The 18220-nt window shown below is 42.7% G+C and overlaps 1 protein-coding gene across 1 annotated transcript in view; it reads left to right on the forward strand.

Moving 5' to 3' along the window:
- The window catches only part of KSR2 (kinase suppressor of ras 2), a 611851-nt gene extending 604468 nt beyond the window's left edge, over window positions 1–7383 (forward strand). Inside the window, 1 exon segment of the mRNA XM_029571387.1 lies at window positions 6185–7383. Within this exon segment, the coding sequence (XP_029427247.1) occupies window positions 6185–6191 (7 nt within the window). The 3' untranslated portion in view covers window positions 6192–7383.
- Window positions 7384–18220: the final 10837 nt, after the last annotated feature.

An 18220-nucleotide genomic window follows, 5' to 3' on the forward strand; every position in this document is an offset into this window, starting at 1 on the left:
TTGCGAAAGGATAGATCGCACACTGATGGAGATAGAAGGAACCTGGCACATATAACCTGAATTATCTGAAGAACTTGTTGTCCAGGCTGCGGGAAATGTGACCCAGTAGAAAAACCTCTATTATACGTACCTGTGAGGAAGAAGCCAAAGTAAGCAATCTAGCCCAGATGGCATGCCGCTGGCATAGAGCACGCCTGGCCAATGTTACAGAATCCTATTCTCTTGAGGAGTGCAAGGTAAGCAACCTACACCACTACTCGGAAACCAGCACCCCACCTTAAGGTTGCCTTAGACCACTCAGCAATTTTTAAACAGATTTCACTTCAACGCAGACTTGGTGGAACAGGTACCTAACTCACCCCAGCACTGCAAACACATACGATACTGGCTTGTGGGGAAAGGGTGCCTCAATGCAATAAAAATGTGCTAAAGCTATCACCATGCACCATGCCTGAACTGTCTTAAGGCAGGGGGGTGCCCTTAACTCTGGGGACATGGAGCCCAGGCCCCGAGACTTCCTTGAAATGTCCCGAGTCTCAGCTGTTCTTCCAGTAGCTTGAAACTTTATTTTGCCCCCATCTTTTTCTCCCTCCCTCTGTGTCTGGGTCCAGTGTTGTAAAACTTGAGCTTTTTCCTGCAGTGCTGGCTTCTCCTCGCTGCCTGTGCGATTCATGCAGCTGCCGTCTATGGAGCTTGTGGTTCAGAGAGTGCTGCTGCAGGAAGGGCAGGGGTCCCTAACAGGACGTGAGGAGGAACTAGCACTGCAGGAAGAAGCTCAAGCTTGACAGCAGTATCCTGGACCCTCATGTGGGAGGTGAAGGGAAAAAGGCAGGGCAGGATCAAGCGCCTAGCTCCTAGAGAGGGCAGCGGGGGGACAGGTTATAGGGGAGAAGTGTGGAGGGGGAATGGGTGTGGGTGTGTCGGAAGGGAGGAAGAAAACCACTAGGGACCCCAGATTAATGGGTAGAGAAAGAAGAGAACTGGGCCTGCTAGTCTTGGCACAAAGAGAAGGACTCCCAGATTGGGTGGGGAACTCAGATATGCAAGGGGAGAACAGGAGCTCAGAAAGTGAGTGGGGAATGCAGATATTGAAGGGAGAGCAGGCACTCAGACTGGGTGGGAGAGTGAGGATATGGGGATTAGAGAGAGTTTCCCCACACCACAACAGACTCAATGGCCATGGCTCAGCTACACATATAGACCCCCTCTCTTTTCTTTTTAATGAATCGCTACTGGCTCTGGCACCTCAAACCTCTACTGGACAGCTGCCCTTCCCAATCGCAACTGCCTCCCTGGTTCGGCACACTCCCTACCCGAGAAAAACAAGGCCCCTGCTGCATCAAAAGCCCACCGTGACTGTGTGAAGCTTGCAGCATGGTTGCCCACACGGCGCAGCAATTTGTAACTCCTCAAAACAGGTCCCTACCTCTGCCTGAATGATGCCAGTGCAGGGAATACCAGGAGCTGACTGCCAAAACTTCCAGCTCCCGGAGGCAGCTGTGCATCTCCACTGATCATGGAGGGGGGCCAGAAACTGTTGACCTCTCTGGTCTCTACTACCTTTGCCAATCCCCAGAGTGATTCCTCCATTCCTTTTTTTTTTTTTTTTTTTTAATAATTAATTACTGAGCAGGCAAAGGCCACTGATCATGGGCTTGAAGAACTGGCTGCCATGGGAGGAGCAGGCACCGCATGCCTCTCCTCCAAAACAATTCCTGCTTGAGAAGGCCCAAGCAGAGAGATGTGGCAGAGGAGGAAACAACAGAGAACAACGTAAGGGAGGCTGATGGGTGGATCGGCCCACTCTTATATTGTGGTGGCAAACCCCTTTCCTCCCACCACCTTCCACCTTCTCTCCCCCCAAGTTTCTCCCCTGGGATCCAGAGGTGGAGCATCAGCCCAGTTATGGCATCTCTACCCCTACATAGAGGTGGAGAGCCCACGAGTATGTTTACTTTGAAAACTGCCGGAGGAAAAAGTACCCACAGAGATTTGCCCCTAAAACAACATGTAGAGTTTTGAAAATTCAATTCTATGCATATAATTTTCTCTACCAATCTAATCCTGCCCCAGGAATGCCTCCACTACAGCAGGGCTAAAAGAGCACATGTTGTGGAACAGTGTGCATACTTTTACTTGCATACAGGGTGGGCAGTGTTCAGAGAGCCCATTTCCATGGGTAAACGTGTTAAGAGGTGACAAAAAAAAAAAACTCCTTATTGGCTTCTAGACTAGGTTTATAATCTGGAAATCTGAGAGAAGTTTAATGGTTCCATTAATTACTGCTTTAACCTTTTACTTCAGGAGAGTTTGGTTAAACCCATATTTGGTCAATTGTAATCTTAGTGTATGGAACAGAATACAACAATACAGTTGGAGATTAGTGGTGATGGTTGAAATGCAATGGTGGGAGTAGAAGACCTCAAGTCTGGAAGGCAAGATCAGGACAGTGATGGGGTGAATAACAGAGGGAAACTGAAATAACAAAGGATGCCACAAGTTAGTATCAAGATAATTTACAAAACTGTGCATGTTGCGAGGATAGGGTTATGCGAGTCAGTCATGCAGGTCCCTTAAAAGCTCATGTACTATATAATCTTTGGATTGTTCTTATGTTGGTCCAATATAAGGTATTGCAACTTTTTTAAAATCCTGTTTTCTTCAGAACCAATATGACTTCTAGTATTCTGCACTAAATAAAGGAGGAAAGTGAAACAATATTAGCTAACCATGGTAATGGTAACATTATTCCTCTGAATGTGAAATCTGAGAAGGTTTTCCAAAGTAACGAGTCTGGCATCAGCTCTGTGCTCTTGCTGCTCTCAGCAAAATGAATGGAACTCTGACCCGTTCCATGGTATAGCATTTCTGCTCTTGTCTTTGATATTTTTGTGGATTGACACTTTGGCAAAGTGATATTTTTTAAAATAGTTTTAACTTTGCTCTTTTAGTTTTCACTTTCCAAATTAGCTAAATCGGTTATAAATGTAACTTCAGGGCAGAATGGCTCCCATAGACAACCCAGGTGCACAGAGAAAGATAGACCCTATCTTCACACAGCTCTCCACGGATAGCTTTTCACATCCTACCAGGGCTCCCTGTAGGGGGAAATGTAGATTCAAGGCCCTTTTGCATTAAAACACTACAGGCCCTTTTCCTTCTCTGAAAACAGCACTGATAATAGTCACAATCTTTGCATCCAAAAACACACTGAGAGGCAGTGTCTTTACTGATAGTTGATTAAATGACTGAACATTATTTAAAACACTCAAATCAATTTAATTAAATTCAATGAAGAAATAAACAGAAGAAAGATGAATACATTTGTGACCTTAATCTTCTAGTAAAGTCTCTGAATTTCTTTGGAAGCCAATTCCTTAACACTTGATCTCCTTCTCTTGCCAGTTATTCAGACTGAGGACAGTTCAAGCCTCCTTCCACTCCCAAATTTATCACATATCTTTTCTCCACTGTAGAATGGTTGGAATACAGTCCCAATTATTTATCAGAATGTAAGTCCCAATTCTCATACCGTTCCTGAAGTCTTATTAAATATTTGAGACTAGCCGTTAAGCCTGTAACAACGGGCTACATTTAAAAAAAAATTTTCGGTCCATTTCCTTCCCACTCACTCCCCCTCGTTCTCCCTCCCTCCCTCTCACCTCCCCCCTCTAGTCTCCCTCCCTCTCCCCTTCCCCCCTTCCCCCCTTCCCCCTCCCCTCCATCTCCCCCTCCCACACCTCACTCTCTCCACCCTCCCCCTCCCCTCACCTCACTCTTTCCTCCCCCTGCCCTCTCCTCACTCTCTCCTCCCTACCCCCTCCCCTCAGCTCACTCTCTCCCCCTCCCTCAGCTCACTCTCTCCCCCTCCCTCCCTCTCACCTCCCCCCTCTAGTCTCCCTCCCCCTCACCTCCCCCCTCTAGTCTCCCTCCCTCTCACTTTCCCCCCTCCCCCTCTCCTCCCTCCCCTGAGCTCACTCTCTCCTCCCTCCTCCCCTCCCCCTCTCCTCCCTCCCCCCTCACCTCACTCTCTCCTCCCTCACCTCACTCTGTCCTCCCTCACCTCAGTCACTCCCCCTCTCTCAATCCCCTCCCCTTTCAGCTCATCCACAACCGGCAGATGGAAGATCTCTGAGGTGGGGGTGTCCCTCTCTCCCTCGCGCGGCACCGCCGCCGCTCCTGTTCCTCGTCGCCGCTGCTTCTGCTCTTCACCGCTGCCGCCGCTCCTGCTCCTAAGGACCCAGCGCCATTTTTTTTTGGGCACGCTCCGCTCTGACCGATGTGCTCGCCCGCGCATGCGCGGTAGAGCTGCTCTCTACTGCGCATTTGCAGGCCGTCGAACAGAGCCCATTTATAAGGTAGATGTCCTTATGACAGTATCAGTGGGCACTCTTCTCTCAACTGCAACAACTTGAGTCAGCAGCAATACAGTTCTTAAATACATTCAGCAACTTCCCTCTAACAATGCACAAGAATCCATTTCTCCTCTGATGAAATCTCCACTCTTCAGGTTCTTCCTAGGTGAAAGATGTCGCTTCCCAATAGAATGGAAACTGATTCCCTAGTACCAAGAGTATTCAATTTCAAGTGGAAAAATAATCGTCTTTGACTCCAAAATTAGGGAAACAAACAAGAGACAGGAAGGGTGGAAAAACTTCCTTGCCTCCAAAATGAGAAGATAGTTACTGATAGAAAAACAACTAAAGGACGAAACTCCTCTGCAGTGAATCACTGACAGGGCTATACCCTGAAGGAGTAATAGAGCACTGTCAGAGTCTTCCCTACTCCTTGATCTAACTTTGCACAGGGATGCTCCAAGCCACTGTGAAGGGGTACCAGGGTTTTCAAAGGAGAAAACCCCAAAAGACAAAAAGAGTAAATATAGCTTCAAATAAGTCAGTCTGTCTGGCTGGCCTAAAAGGGAAAACCCCACTAACTTCTCTCTTCAGTAAATTACAAAACTTAACAGACAGCAGGCAGAGACCTCCTGCCTACAGGAAATCTAACTAAAAATCCCACACAAGATGGAGCCTGCTGGTCAAAAAGGTTAAGGCTACACCATCTCAGTCTTCCACATGGGGGAGCAAAATTCAACCCAATGTTTCCTAAATCTTTCTGAACCTCCCGTCTAGTTAGTAACATAGAAACATAGAAACATAGAAATGACGGCAGACATAGTACATGCCTTTTGGTAAGGAAATCAATGGTTCCTTACATAAATAAAAGGGAAATCTGGCAAAGAAAGAAATGACTTCTCAATATTTTTTATTTCTTAGTTTGAGTGATACATCTAGAAACTAAATGCAAGCTCTTGTGCCATATTAAAGGGCAGCCTTGGCAACCTAATCAGATGAAAGAGTCTGGCAAGTTGGACATTAGTGGGAAATCTTAAACCTTTGATTAAAAAGCTTTCTATACTCACACTTTTGTTGACAGATGCATCCATCTTGTGCTCAGCAGTGGGCATTGTCTGTAATGCCAGTGCATCTCCCATTCTACTGAAGGAAAAGCAGTGGCTTTACAGTACCACTCCTGCTGCTGGGCACAAGATGGATGTGCCTACTGCTGTGTTACCTGCCTTTTTTATACTAGTATCCAACTAGGCAAGCATGTTTACCAGCTGAACTCTAGGGCTTCCTTGTAATAAGGTATTCAAGTTCTCTCTTACCTTACCCTCATCCTCTTGGAGACTGCATGATATGAGCAGCTGCCTTGGCATAGTAGCACTTTTGGCACTCAGCAAGCGAGCCAAGCTTCAATGCAAATGTCATCCTTTTTGTAGCTTGTAATTTCAGTATTAACCTCATATTATCCTGTTCTATTTGAAATGTCATGATGCGTAACAATTACATGAGGGGTTGGTTGAGGGCCTGAACCTCAGGTTGAATAACATCTCTTCTAATGCATTTTGTCAGTTTGTCAAAGGGTTAAGTATGCTTTTTGAGCTGTTCATTTTTTAATTGACTGCCAAATCTAATGTGTGATGTGACCCTCATGAGGCCACCTTATAGCTCATTAACTACAATATTCGGGGAATTCTGATGCTTCTTGGTATGAGCGAATTTCCTGTGCTCTTGTAGCTTTCTGGGGTAAATCCCCAACTGTATACAGAACTGGAATTGCTGCCATTTATTTTAAGATTTCTTATTTTTGTTGTCTGTTTCCTCTTGTGCTTCTGCTGCAGGCTGTGACTGATGGCGTGATGGGTCAAGGCCTTTCCCACCTGATTGTCTCCCCTCTGCTGTCTCCACTCTCCTTCTCCTTTACTTCTCCCTGCTCTTTTCTTCTCCATGGGCTGAGAAAGGCCAGAGGCTGAAGACCAGGAAGAGAGACCTCCATCGTAAAACAGGAACAAAGCCGCCTGCTACTCAGTGCATGCGCTACCCGTGGCCCTGACTTCCTCCCCCAGACTGCAGCTGAGGAGCTCACTATTAGCAGGATGATACTGAAACACAGCAATGGGTCTGTGCGCTGATAAGGGGAGAAGGAGGAGGAGGATTGCAAGAGCAGCCGGTTGGAAAGAATTATACAGCGCTGTATAGACTTGTACGGGTCAATCTATTGTTCCACTTGGACAGGAATTTATTGGGGGGAAGGGTCAAGTGGCATTTGTGCATGTGTGTATGAGCAAGAAGGTGGTTAATGTATACCCATTTGTGACTGGCTAAGCAGCATGTGTGTATGTGTGTGACTGGGGGATTCACCATGAGTGTATGGGTATATATGAAAGCGGCAGCCAATGCCATGTGTGTGGGATAAATGATGTTTGCGTGTGTATGTTTGATTAGTGAGGTGGACAGTGGAGTATGAGTGAGGTCAAGACAATCACAGATTGTGAGGATGACAGTTGTAGGAATCCTTTATTACTACAACAGTGATGTAAATCTATAATAAGGGATTGTTGAGGGATGGTCAGTGCTATTTCTGTTTGATTATGGGATCACATGTTTACTTATATGTGATTCACTGAGAGAGTCCGTGGCATATCTGCATTTGCTCGAAAAGGGGCTGTATATGTGATGTGCCATAAATGTTTCAATATCATTTTATCACCAACCAACAGAAAGACTAAAGAAAAGTTTGTTTCATATCATAGCTACTTAGGTCCTTATCTTTGCTCTCTATACTAGTGTACTTATTTTTTTTTATTATTATAATAAAGCTAACAAAGAGAAAGGATTGATGAATTCTCATAGTTTCCTAGTTGTAGGAGGTTGTTGTGTCTCTGATTGTTAGGGATTTTATAGGGCTGGGATGTTCTAGATCAAAGGTTCCCAAATCTGTCATGCAGGACCCTCAGTCACCCAGGTTTTTCAGGATATCCACAATGAATATGCATGAGATAAAATTTGCATGCTTTGGAGGCAGTGCATGCAGATTTATCTCTTGTATATTCATTGTGGATATCCTGAAAACCCGACTGGCTGGGGGGTTCTCCAGGACAGGCTTGGGAACCACTGTTCTAGAATGATATCAGATATCCTTTGCAGAAATCAGCAGTGGCTCAGTGTTCAAGGGCAAGCTGCAATGCTATGTTTTTTCTTGTTTCTCTGTCTCTGTCATGCCCTGCCTTTTTCTATCCTTGCATCCGTCTGCCTCCCCTTTTTTGTTCCTCTGCCACTCTGTCTCTTTTTCCCTGTGTCTGACTCCTTGTTTGCCTTCCCTTCACCATTACCAGACCTCCTTTTCTTCGAAAGATGGGAAATCCAAGCCTGGCTGAAATCCAGACCCTGGCCCTTGTCCACTCAGCCTATGAATAGGGAAAGAGTGAAGAAAGAAACGAATTGGCACAAAATTGCACTGATTACAGTTTTTCCACTCATCTCAACTTTCAGGTGATTTCTGAAACTCTTGGAAAGTCTCAGGGATGTGTGATTACATTTTGCTCTTAGGACTACAGTAATTTGGCTTGGGTCATTTTTGCTGTTAGAGTCATGCAATCCAGACATTTTGCAGAAATCCTCGTCTGTAGCACAGATAACATGCACATACTACATGCTTATGAACAGGGCCGGAGAGAGCAGGAATTAGGCCCGTGCCAGCTAAGAAAAGTAGGCCTCTATGTAAGGTTCTGATGTGATACTTAATAAGAGAAATCGTTTTCTAAATTTCCCAAATAATTTTTATTTATTTAAGAAGGCTTTACGAGCTTTTTTGTTAGCAAATTCTTCAATTACAATTGAAAAGTTAAGTAACTCTGCTATATCACTATTCATATTCAATATAGCCAATCCATTTAGTAGTTCTCATCCCATTGTCGATCGCAAATAGGATTTAATTAATTTTAGGACACTAAAGCTTCTTTCATTTGATGCCACCATTGCTGGAAGTGTCAAGAAAATTCTCAGTGCAATAAGGACATTCGGAAAAATATTAGATAACTTCAAACTCAATATTTGACCTTAATTTTTTTTTGGTGACATATTATCAGTTTTAAAATTTACGTCAAACACTCTCTTAAGCAAAGCTATTTCATCGAGGAGTTCAACTGAAACTCGCATATTGGCTCACAAATCTATTAACTTTTTGAAATAATTTGTCTTCACTCAAGTTCTTAAATTCCCATAAGAAATCAAAATGGTTGCATATTTCTTTAACTGCAGAAAATCGACGCTGAAGCCCATTAAGTATAAAGTTTATTATGTGATGGAAGACATTCACCATGAAGTAATTTTCTGCATGTTGTTGAGTTGAGTGTGTGGAACCACCATGCAAATTAAAGTTAGTCAATATACCTTTTTTACTTGACACTGTTCGGGCTTCTTGAAGTATTTCATCCCACTTGTCTCTAAGCTTCAGAAAATCTTTTTGTAATTGATTGATATTGTCTCTTTCTGCGTCCAATGTTGCATCACGACATTCCAATAGTAGATTTACCTCATGTATCATTGTTAGCACTTTAATCCAAACTGAAGCCATTAAAACACATTCAAAACTGTCCAGATACTTTTCAATACCACCAAGATCAGCCTTACATTCTGCTGTTAAGTTTGTAAGCTTGCTCACCTCTATAAAATAAAACCATCATATTTAAATTTAAAGAACAAAACGACTGAATCCTTCTCTTGCATAAAAAAGTTAGTACAATAAGCTGAATACATTTTTTATTTATACATGTTAGAAATAGATATAGTTAGCTTTTTTTAAAATTTTGCCCAACAAAAGAAGGCCCCTTGAACATTGTAGGCCCTAGCCAAATGGCCATGCTGGCACCCCCCCCCCCCCCTCTCCTGGAGTGCTTATGAAACATGGGGTGTGTGTGTTGTGCACATAGATATATATATATATAAATCACTTTCCTAAATCCTGCCCTTAATCTGGGGGTTTTCCCACCATCTAAATACAGGCCTAGATTGCTTAGATCCCTTGAAATTGAGGGGATATATGGCAAAATTCATGAACTTAGTATTATACTGGTTCATATTATTGCAGTCTATGAATACTATTCTATAAAACTAGAAACATCCTGAGATAAAGGGTGGGATTTAGGACTGCAATCTTGTTGTGTGAATTTTGCACAACCTACTATTGCACACATGCATTTTAAAAGGATTTAGCATAGAATTCTGGCTTTCTGTATATTCGGTTTTTTTCAGAATAGCACCAGGGCCTTTTAAATATTATTGGACATCAAATATCCCATGCATCCCAAATATGGACTTTCATATTGTTTTAGAAGTTAGAATGTTAATAAGACTCCTAGTTTTCCAAAAAAGGAACAATTTTTTAATTGTTATGCTGCCAGCTTTTTGTTTTTCAAAATTCTTAGAAATTAAAGTCACCTAAAGCCCTGCTTGGAATAAGTCCCCATCTGTCTGCACAGTATTTCATACTATCACCCTGCAAATGGTTTCCATTCTTATTATCAGCAAGTTTAAAATATATATAAACATGTCCCTACAGGATGTAGTCTTGGGTTACTCTCTAAGCACAGTGATGTTGTTTCTTATTCTAGTATATTCTGCCAACAATAGACAGATCAGAAGTACAATTCCCAGGATGCTCTGGGATGGGAATTAAACTAAGACTGGATCAACCCTAATTGAGTACCCCAGGGCTGTTCAGAGCAGCCAAATGATGCAGTTTTTGGAGAGAGAATTGTATCCAATCCTTACTGAATTTGACCTTTTTATGTAATATAAAGGTGACTTTTTCTGTGCTGAGTTTTGGACATTTTTATAAAAAGTTAATTATGGGTCAACCTGGTGGCTTAATGGCGAGTGCTACATACTAATAAAATATCCAAAATAATGTCAATAACTATTTTTCTAATAGTAAAATTTCCCAGGTGGTAAGATTTTTTTGCATGCTAGTGAGGAAAAATTAGAAAAATAGTTATTGACGTTATTTTGGATATTTTATTAGTGTAATCGTCAAAAACACCTTAACAAAGAGTACCTGCCATGTAGAAACTCTGGGTTCAATTCCCAGCCAGGCATCTCCTCCCAGGTCAACTAGTTATGCCTTCAGCACAATCACAGCCTCTGGAAGCAGGGAATCTGAGCCATTCCTCAACAGCAACCCCTAGTGGCCAGGCTCAGGGTCCATGTTTATTGGGTTCTTGAGGGAACATGTTTTTTAACCCTTGGTCAAGGACTGACACTGCAATGGCTGTGCTAAGTTGGAGGAATTTAAAAAAATAGGGACCCCCCCCCAAACTATTTGTGAATGAATGTTCATGTTGCTGTAGCCCACTAGAGGCCAATTCCAGTAGAGGTAGAAAACACCCAGGAAGAAGCTGCTGGGCAAAAGTTAATGAGGATTCTTTGAACTTCATTTCTCCTGAATAAAAATTGAAATGTATTTTGTGATTAGATTGGAGTGACACCATCCAAGGGCGCTGAGAGAGTCCCAAAAAGGAGCCTTTCTTTCTCAGCATGCACGGACTATCCCATGCAGCTGCTACCGCATGAGGTTTTTTTATTGTTTTTTTCTTCTGCTAGAGCAAAAGAATACTTTTATGTCTCTCTTTTCAAGACGCTTGTCATTTTTTTCCCTGACAGGGATGGTTTTTTACTTTTCCCTTGTTTATTTTCTTTATATTTTCATTCATAAGTCTCCTAAAAAAAATGAAACAAAATAGGGAATTAAATTATTGTCTTCAAAACTGAGTTTGATTTAGTGTTGGTCCTCTTCAAAGTGGCAAACATGCCAGAGTTCAAGAGATGTCCCCATTGCTCTTTCAAGATAATTCTGTCAGATCAGCATGACCAATGTCTCCGTGGTATCTTGGGCCTTCTCATAACGCACCTATTTGCGCTGCTTGTGTTTGCATGTCTGCAAGAGCCAGAAGGTTAAGAATCTACACCTTGAAAGAGTTTCTGAGCTTTCCTCCAGCTTCTACCTCAGCAGTTAAGATAAAGCATTCTTCGGTGCACAGGCTATGATCTAAATCAAAAAAGATGCAGTTCTCTCATGGTCAGCATCATGACTGAGAAATCTTGGTGCAGGCACCATTCTTCCTCCCAGGTTGGTGACAGTAAGCCCAACAGCTTGGTGCCAATACCCATGGCACTCTGTGCTGACAGGTGCTTCCTCGTTGCAGATACAAGCTCCAGCAGAATCTCTTTCCAGTATGGAAAAGTTATTGGCACCATTCACAAGCAAAATCACAGTACCATCTGCACATATAGGGGCAGATTTTATAAATCTGCGCACACTCGTACTTTTGTTCGCGCACCAGGAGCGAACAAGAGTACACGGGATTTCAATAGATACGCACATAGCCGCGCGTATCCATTAAAATCCAGGGTCGGCGCGCGCAAGGCTGCCCAAAATCGGCAGCCTGCGCGCGCCGAGCCGCGCAGCCTGCCTCCGTTCCCTCCGAGGCCGCTCCAAAATCGGAGCGGCCTCAGATGGAACTTTCCTTCACCCTCCCCCCACCTTCCCCTCCCTTCCCCTACCTAACCCACCCCCCTGGCCCTATCTAAACCTCCCCTGTACCTCTATCACGAAAGTTATGCCTGCTAGAAGCAGGCATAACTTTGCGCGCGCTGGGCCGGCTGCCGCGCTCCATGTTCTGGTCCGGGGGCTGGTCCAGGGGCCGCTGTCACGCCCCCGGAACGCCCCTGGACCGGAACCACGCCCCCGGACACGCTCCCGGAATGCCGCATCACTCCCGACACGCCCCCGAAACGCTGCGTCACTCCCGGCATGCCCCCGACACACCCCCCGAAACACCCCTCCATGCAAGCCCCGGGACTTACGCGCGTCCCGGGGCTTGCGCGCACCGCCGAGCCTATGCAAAATAGGCTCGGCGCGCACAGGGGGGGTTTGGGGTAAGTTTTCGGGGGGTACGCGCGTATCCCTTTGAAAATCTACCCCATACTGTTTCAGCACAAAAAAAAGTCAAAACAGGACCGAAGCTCCCCAATACCAGTTTTATTACTTGCATAAGATAGTTCTTCCACTGTATTTCCTTCAGCTAACCACTATAGTGAAAAAGATGCAATTAGAATTAGTACAGATTATTTTACTGATAAGCCACCTCCTTCATCACTGGAGCAATGGAAAAAATCAGCCTATTAACTCTTAACTGGGTAGACAAGACATAGCACAGCCTAATTTCCATGGCTCACCCTCTTCTATTGAGAGGAAGACATCAGAGGAACCACTTATTCTATTCAGATAAAACCACCTAGGAGTATGTCTCATCCTGAGGACATGACATATCCAGCTTTTGTCCAGAAGATGGCCAAGGAGATTCCTTTCTCCTTTCAAGAGGCAGAACATAGAAAATATATATTTGACTTGTTAAAATGTATTGAACCTTTAAAACAAGTTTTAGCCATACTAATAAATAAATTGCAACAAGAGCTTCAGACAAGGATGCAGCAGACACCTTTGTCATTGTTACCAGGGTTGAGAAAACTGAATATTAAGTTTAAAGTTCAGTCTTGTCCAGATCATTAGAAATTCCAGCTGACCCACCAATCTGTGATGGTAGAATCATCTAAGTTTAAGAACTATTTAATGCCAGCTCTCTATGAAGCTGAAAAATGTGGTAACTACCTCATCAGATCAACCAATGAGGCATATGGCACTTCTTCCAGGACATCAGCCACAGCCATTGGAGCAAGAAGATTTACTTGACTTTGAGCTTTAAGGCTCCATGAAGATGTACATGAAAAACTTGCTGATGTCCTATGTATGGGAAATAATCGTTTTGAAGAAAAGTTGAAAGAAACAGTAGACGTTATAAATCTTCCTTTCAAATCCCCTCAAATCCCTTCAAATCATTCAAAAATCCCACTGCTTGCATGTTAACTGGTTCTTATATAAAAGATCGTATCACTCCTGTCTTGTTTACCCTCCATTAGCTGTCTATACAATGGAGGGTTAAATATAAATTTAATTTGAATACTCTCCCTGAGCAACTGTGATCTTTGACTGACATACAAATTTTCAGAAAAGCATTAAAAACTTTCCTCTTTCAGTGTGCTTTTGAGGCAGAGGCATAAGTTTGATCAGATCTGTTAACATCCCTATTGAATTTTACTGACTGTCTTACCATAAATGTTTGTTTGTTTTTTGATTTTATGAATATGTTAATTGTTCCTCACTGCAAAACCTGGAGAATTTTTTAAATAAATAAATAAAAATAAATAAATACTACTCTGCTTATCAGCAACAACCTCAGAACAATCTTCTACATGTAGGAAATCCCACCCTCAGTATCAGCTTTACCCTTTACAGTAACCATCCTCTCACCCTCAGCCCAGGCAACATGTCAGAGAAATATCACAATCCAAATCTTCATAGCTTTCTCAAACCAAACCAAACCAGAATTTTTGAATACACTATTAAACAGAATTCCTGGTTAGCCTTAGGCAGTCTTCCAGTGGGGGAAAATAATCCATTCTCACATGGTTTTTGATAATAACAAATCATTGAGTATTAAAGATCATACAGCAAGGGAACTGTTTTTAAATTTCAAAATTTCCCCTCCAAACAATCCTCAATGGAGGCACTTTCTAGCTGCAGATCAAATTATTCTTCTGCGGTAGGAGCTGTCAGCTCTTCTCTTGGCCAGTTCAGAATCTGTTCCGTCACAAGAAAAAAGCAATCAGGAGAATTTTCAAAGGACTTATAAGTGTAAATGTAACATATTATGTGCCTGGTTTTCAAAAGCATTTACATGCATGAAATTTGGTTTTACATGTGTAAATGCACTTTATTCATGTAAGTGGGCTTTTGAAAATTGTTACAATATATGCCATTGAATTGTCCATAGGATTTAGTCATATAAGTGCACTTTACACATGCTATGATAATATGTTACATTTAAGCGCATAATTCCTTTGAAAATTCACCTGCATTATAACAATTTTCAAAAGCCATTTATGCACATAAACTGCACATATGCAGGTAAATCCTATGGATAATTCAATGGCGTATATTGTAGCAATTTTCAAAGCCCATTTACACAATAAGATGCATTTACATGCATAAAATCCAGTTTTACATGTGTAAGTCCTTATGAAAATCAGACCCATAGGTTTCTACACCAAGTACTTTCTAATTCTAAAAAAAAGACAGTATCTCAGAAAGAAAGTTTAAGATGAACTTGTGTATCATCCCCCCTCAGTTGGAAATCAATGACTAGTTATCTATCCTAGATCTCAAGGATGCTTACACACACATTCCAATTCACAAAAATTTCAGGAAACATCTATGTTTCACCATAGAGAATGATCAGTATTGAGTTCTTCCTTTCAGCCTCTCATCGGCTCCCAGAGTATTCATGAAATGCCTTGCAGTAGATGCTGATCATCTAATGTTACACAACGTATTTCTTTTTCTCTGCATGGACATCTGGTTCATAGTGGGCTGATCCTGTCTGCAGCCATATTTCTCCACCCTTCATACGATGAAAACCCTTCAATCCCTAGGATTCATCATCAATTTGCCAAAATCCAAGACAGAACCCTCTGAAGTAATAGACTTTATAGGAGCTCATTTGGACACAACATGAGAGAAAGCATATTGTCATTAATAAAGAGCAACTGTCTTGATGAGCCTAATTCTGACTTTTTCCAAACAAAGACAAGTCACAGCCCATTTGTTTATATAGATGATGGATCACATGGGAACCAAAGGTCCATGTCATCCCTCTTGCTAAACTTGCAATGGGTCTATCTCAGAGGTGAATAAAATTCCAATGGAACCAACATTTCCAACCACTATCTCACATGGTGCAAATATCCATCAATCTCATACATTTTCTGACATTGTGATTAAATCCTGCCAATCTAAACAGAGATCAATATTTTAATCAACCTCATTTTCAAGAAACAATAATCACAGATGCTTCCAATTAAGGTTGAGGAGTTCATTTCAACCACTTATGTTCTCAAGGAACCTGATTGTCAGTAAAAAAAAAATATTGCTTCACATGAACCATCTAGAATTGAGAGCCATTTTCAATGCTCTATAAGATGAATTTTAAAAGTGCATTGCGCACCCATACTGGGAGATACAGACACAAGTTGGGCCGGCGCACCCTGAGCGGATTTTAAAAGCTGCCTGGACACACGTGTACTTGCCGTTAAGCGCTCAAATGAAAAGTTCAAAAAAGGGTGGGACGTTGACGGGGCATGGGTGTTCCTGGATTTTAACTTGAAATTAGCACGTAAATACTTACGCACACAGGTGAACGCCAGGATCCCCTGCCATGTAACTTTACTTCTGCTCTGGATGATGTGTAAGTTATAAAATAAGGATAAATTGATAGATTGGTGGGGTTTTAAAGGTCGGGGCCTACAGGGGAAAAGGTACACTATTAAACCAGGAGGGTTTAGAAGTCCTATTCCTTACCTGGCCAAACTGGGAATGAACTGGGCAAAGTGGTAATGGCGTCGGCGCACGTGTCTTTTAAAATCCCCCCACTTATTTGGTAGAAGCAGCATTTGCGCATAGGTGCACATTCACTTAAAAATGTGCGCACATCTGCAAGCAGTCAAGCTATTTTATAACATTCACGCATATACGCACGTATGCTATAAAATAGCTACATCGCTGGGCACGGGTCGCCGAAGGCATGTACATGTGCACCTACACACCTGTTTAAAAGTTATTAAGTGGTAGATTTTAAGAGTGTTGCTCATGCAAAAATGGCCACATAAGAACGTATGTGGGCCGTGCATGAGCAAATTTTAAGAAGCCGGGAAGAACAAGCATACATGCCTGTACATACGTTCAAAATAAGGATGCAGAAAAGGGGCAGGGCATGGGCATTCCAAGACTGACACATCATGTAGCCATAAATTTTGCAAAGGCACTCATGAGGTACAGGAGTCCTTAACATGGGGGGGGGGGGGGGGGGGGGAGAGAGAGAGAAAAAGAGAAAAACTCTGTATAAGGTCAGTCTGACCCTCTATATATAGGTACCACTGTAGAGGGACACTTTGAATTGAGGTGGGTTGGGGTTGGGGTGTGGTGTTACAGACACATTCAGAGGTATTCATTGTAAAATTGACATCACTAAAGAATTTTATTCCTTATAAACGATGAAAAGGAGTTGATTTGTACAATGCAGCTAGCAGAGATTGTAGTGTACAAATCAACTCCTCTTGTTAGGCTGTTCATTGCTTATAAGGACTAAAATTATTTAGTGATGTCAATAAATAAATAAAGTAGATCATATTCTAGACCAGTGGTGAGCAAACAAAGCTGTAACCCCAGTTCTATCCATGCAAATTGGTTGGAACCCCCCCAAAGTCTGCTTTATCTCTTATATATCCTGGATTCCTGGTCTGGCCAACCAAGCAGCTCTTGAACCAGTGCAAGTAATGAGACAACTACACTATCAGCCAGTGCCAGACACACACACACACAAATGCTCAGTCACAGAAACAGATTTATAGATTGCAGAAACTTTATTGGCACATATATACTGACACGCTCTCTTTCTAAGACACTTTTTCACAGATTCACAGATATACCAACACAGATAGCGTGTGTGTCTGTCAGAGGGAAAGATACCCAAATACTCTCTCTCTCTCTCAATCACAGATTTTCAAAGTGTTGCTTGCGCAAAATGGCCCCATACACATGTATGTGGGCCGTGCGCGAGCCACGCAAATTTTAAAAAGGGATCTGTAACAGCTTGTCTTGTTCCTTTTTTCCCTTAGCATGTTGTGGCAGAGTGCTCTATAGAAACCCGCAGAACATTTTAATAGACTGATCCCAGCAGCTTGGGCTCAGTCCACCTTATCACAGAGAATTCTGGGTCCAGAGTGACTCCTCTGAGCAGAAATAAAGCATAGGCTCAAAGGAGAGCAAGAGAGGCCCTGGTGAATTCATGGAGATGGCAGCTCCGTTGAATACTGCTTGATAGATGTTTTTGGGAAGAAGTATTGCTGAGGTAAGCTGCTTCTATGCTACGACTTGAGTATGTATCATAAAAGTGATGTAAGAGAAAACTGGAGTCCAGACTATAATCTGTCTTCTAGCCAACTACAGACCGCTCATGCTCTGTGATATATGGTGTCAGGTCGGGGATGTTCTGCACTAAGCAACTGCACAGGCAGAAGTCCAAGCCTCCTAGAAATGTCTGAAAAGAGAACAGTTTGTATTAAGTGTCTATACTGGCAGGAACTCTACTTCAAAGTGAAGAAAGTGTTTGCTCTAAGCACTGCACAAAGAATGATTAGTACAAAAGCACACTCAAGGAAGAGAGAATTTTTATTTTTGGAGAAAATGTTTGCTTTAAGCAGTGCACAGAGAAACATTAGTGTAAAGCACAAAGAAGGAAGAAAAAAAACCTGTAGAGGATTTTTTTTCCTTCTTTTCCTGGGGTCTCACTCATCCAAACCCAGCATTGGCAACAGGTCAAGGGGGCAATCCCTGCCTGTCTAGTCAGGGATCAAGCAATGAGTAAGGACCAGACAGGCCAGCGGGGGTTTCTTTTTTGTTTTCCCTCTTCCTATCCCTGGAGAGATTTATGTAGAGTTTTTATTTCCTGGAGAAAAGAGGAAAGAGAAGCCGGAGGGCTTAAGAAAAGTGCACAGTAATGTATTTCTGCATCGTTTAAGTTCCCCAATCCCAAGAGCTGGCTGAGAGGGAAAATCTGAGACTGGAGGTGTGGCAGATGGAAAGGCCAGCTAGGTAAGTGGGTTCAATGAAGCCCCTCCCAGATCCCATAGATGCCCAGATAGAGGAAGGCAGAATTAAATGGTGGCAGCTGATCACTGAACTATAGGAGATTGCAACAGAGGTA

This window comes from Rhinatrema bivittatum, chromosome 11, assembly GCF_901001135.1.
Source record: "Rhinatrema bivittatum chromosome 11, aRhiBiv1.1, whole genome shotgun sequence".
NCBI classification, from domain to species: Eukaryota; Metazoa; Chordata; class Amphibia; order Gymnophiona; family Rhinatrematidae; genus Rhinatrema; species Rhinatrema bivittatum.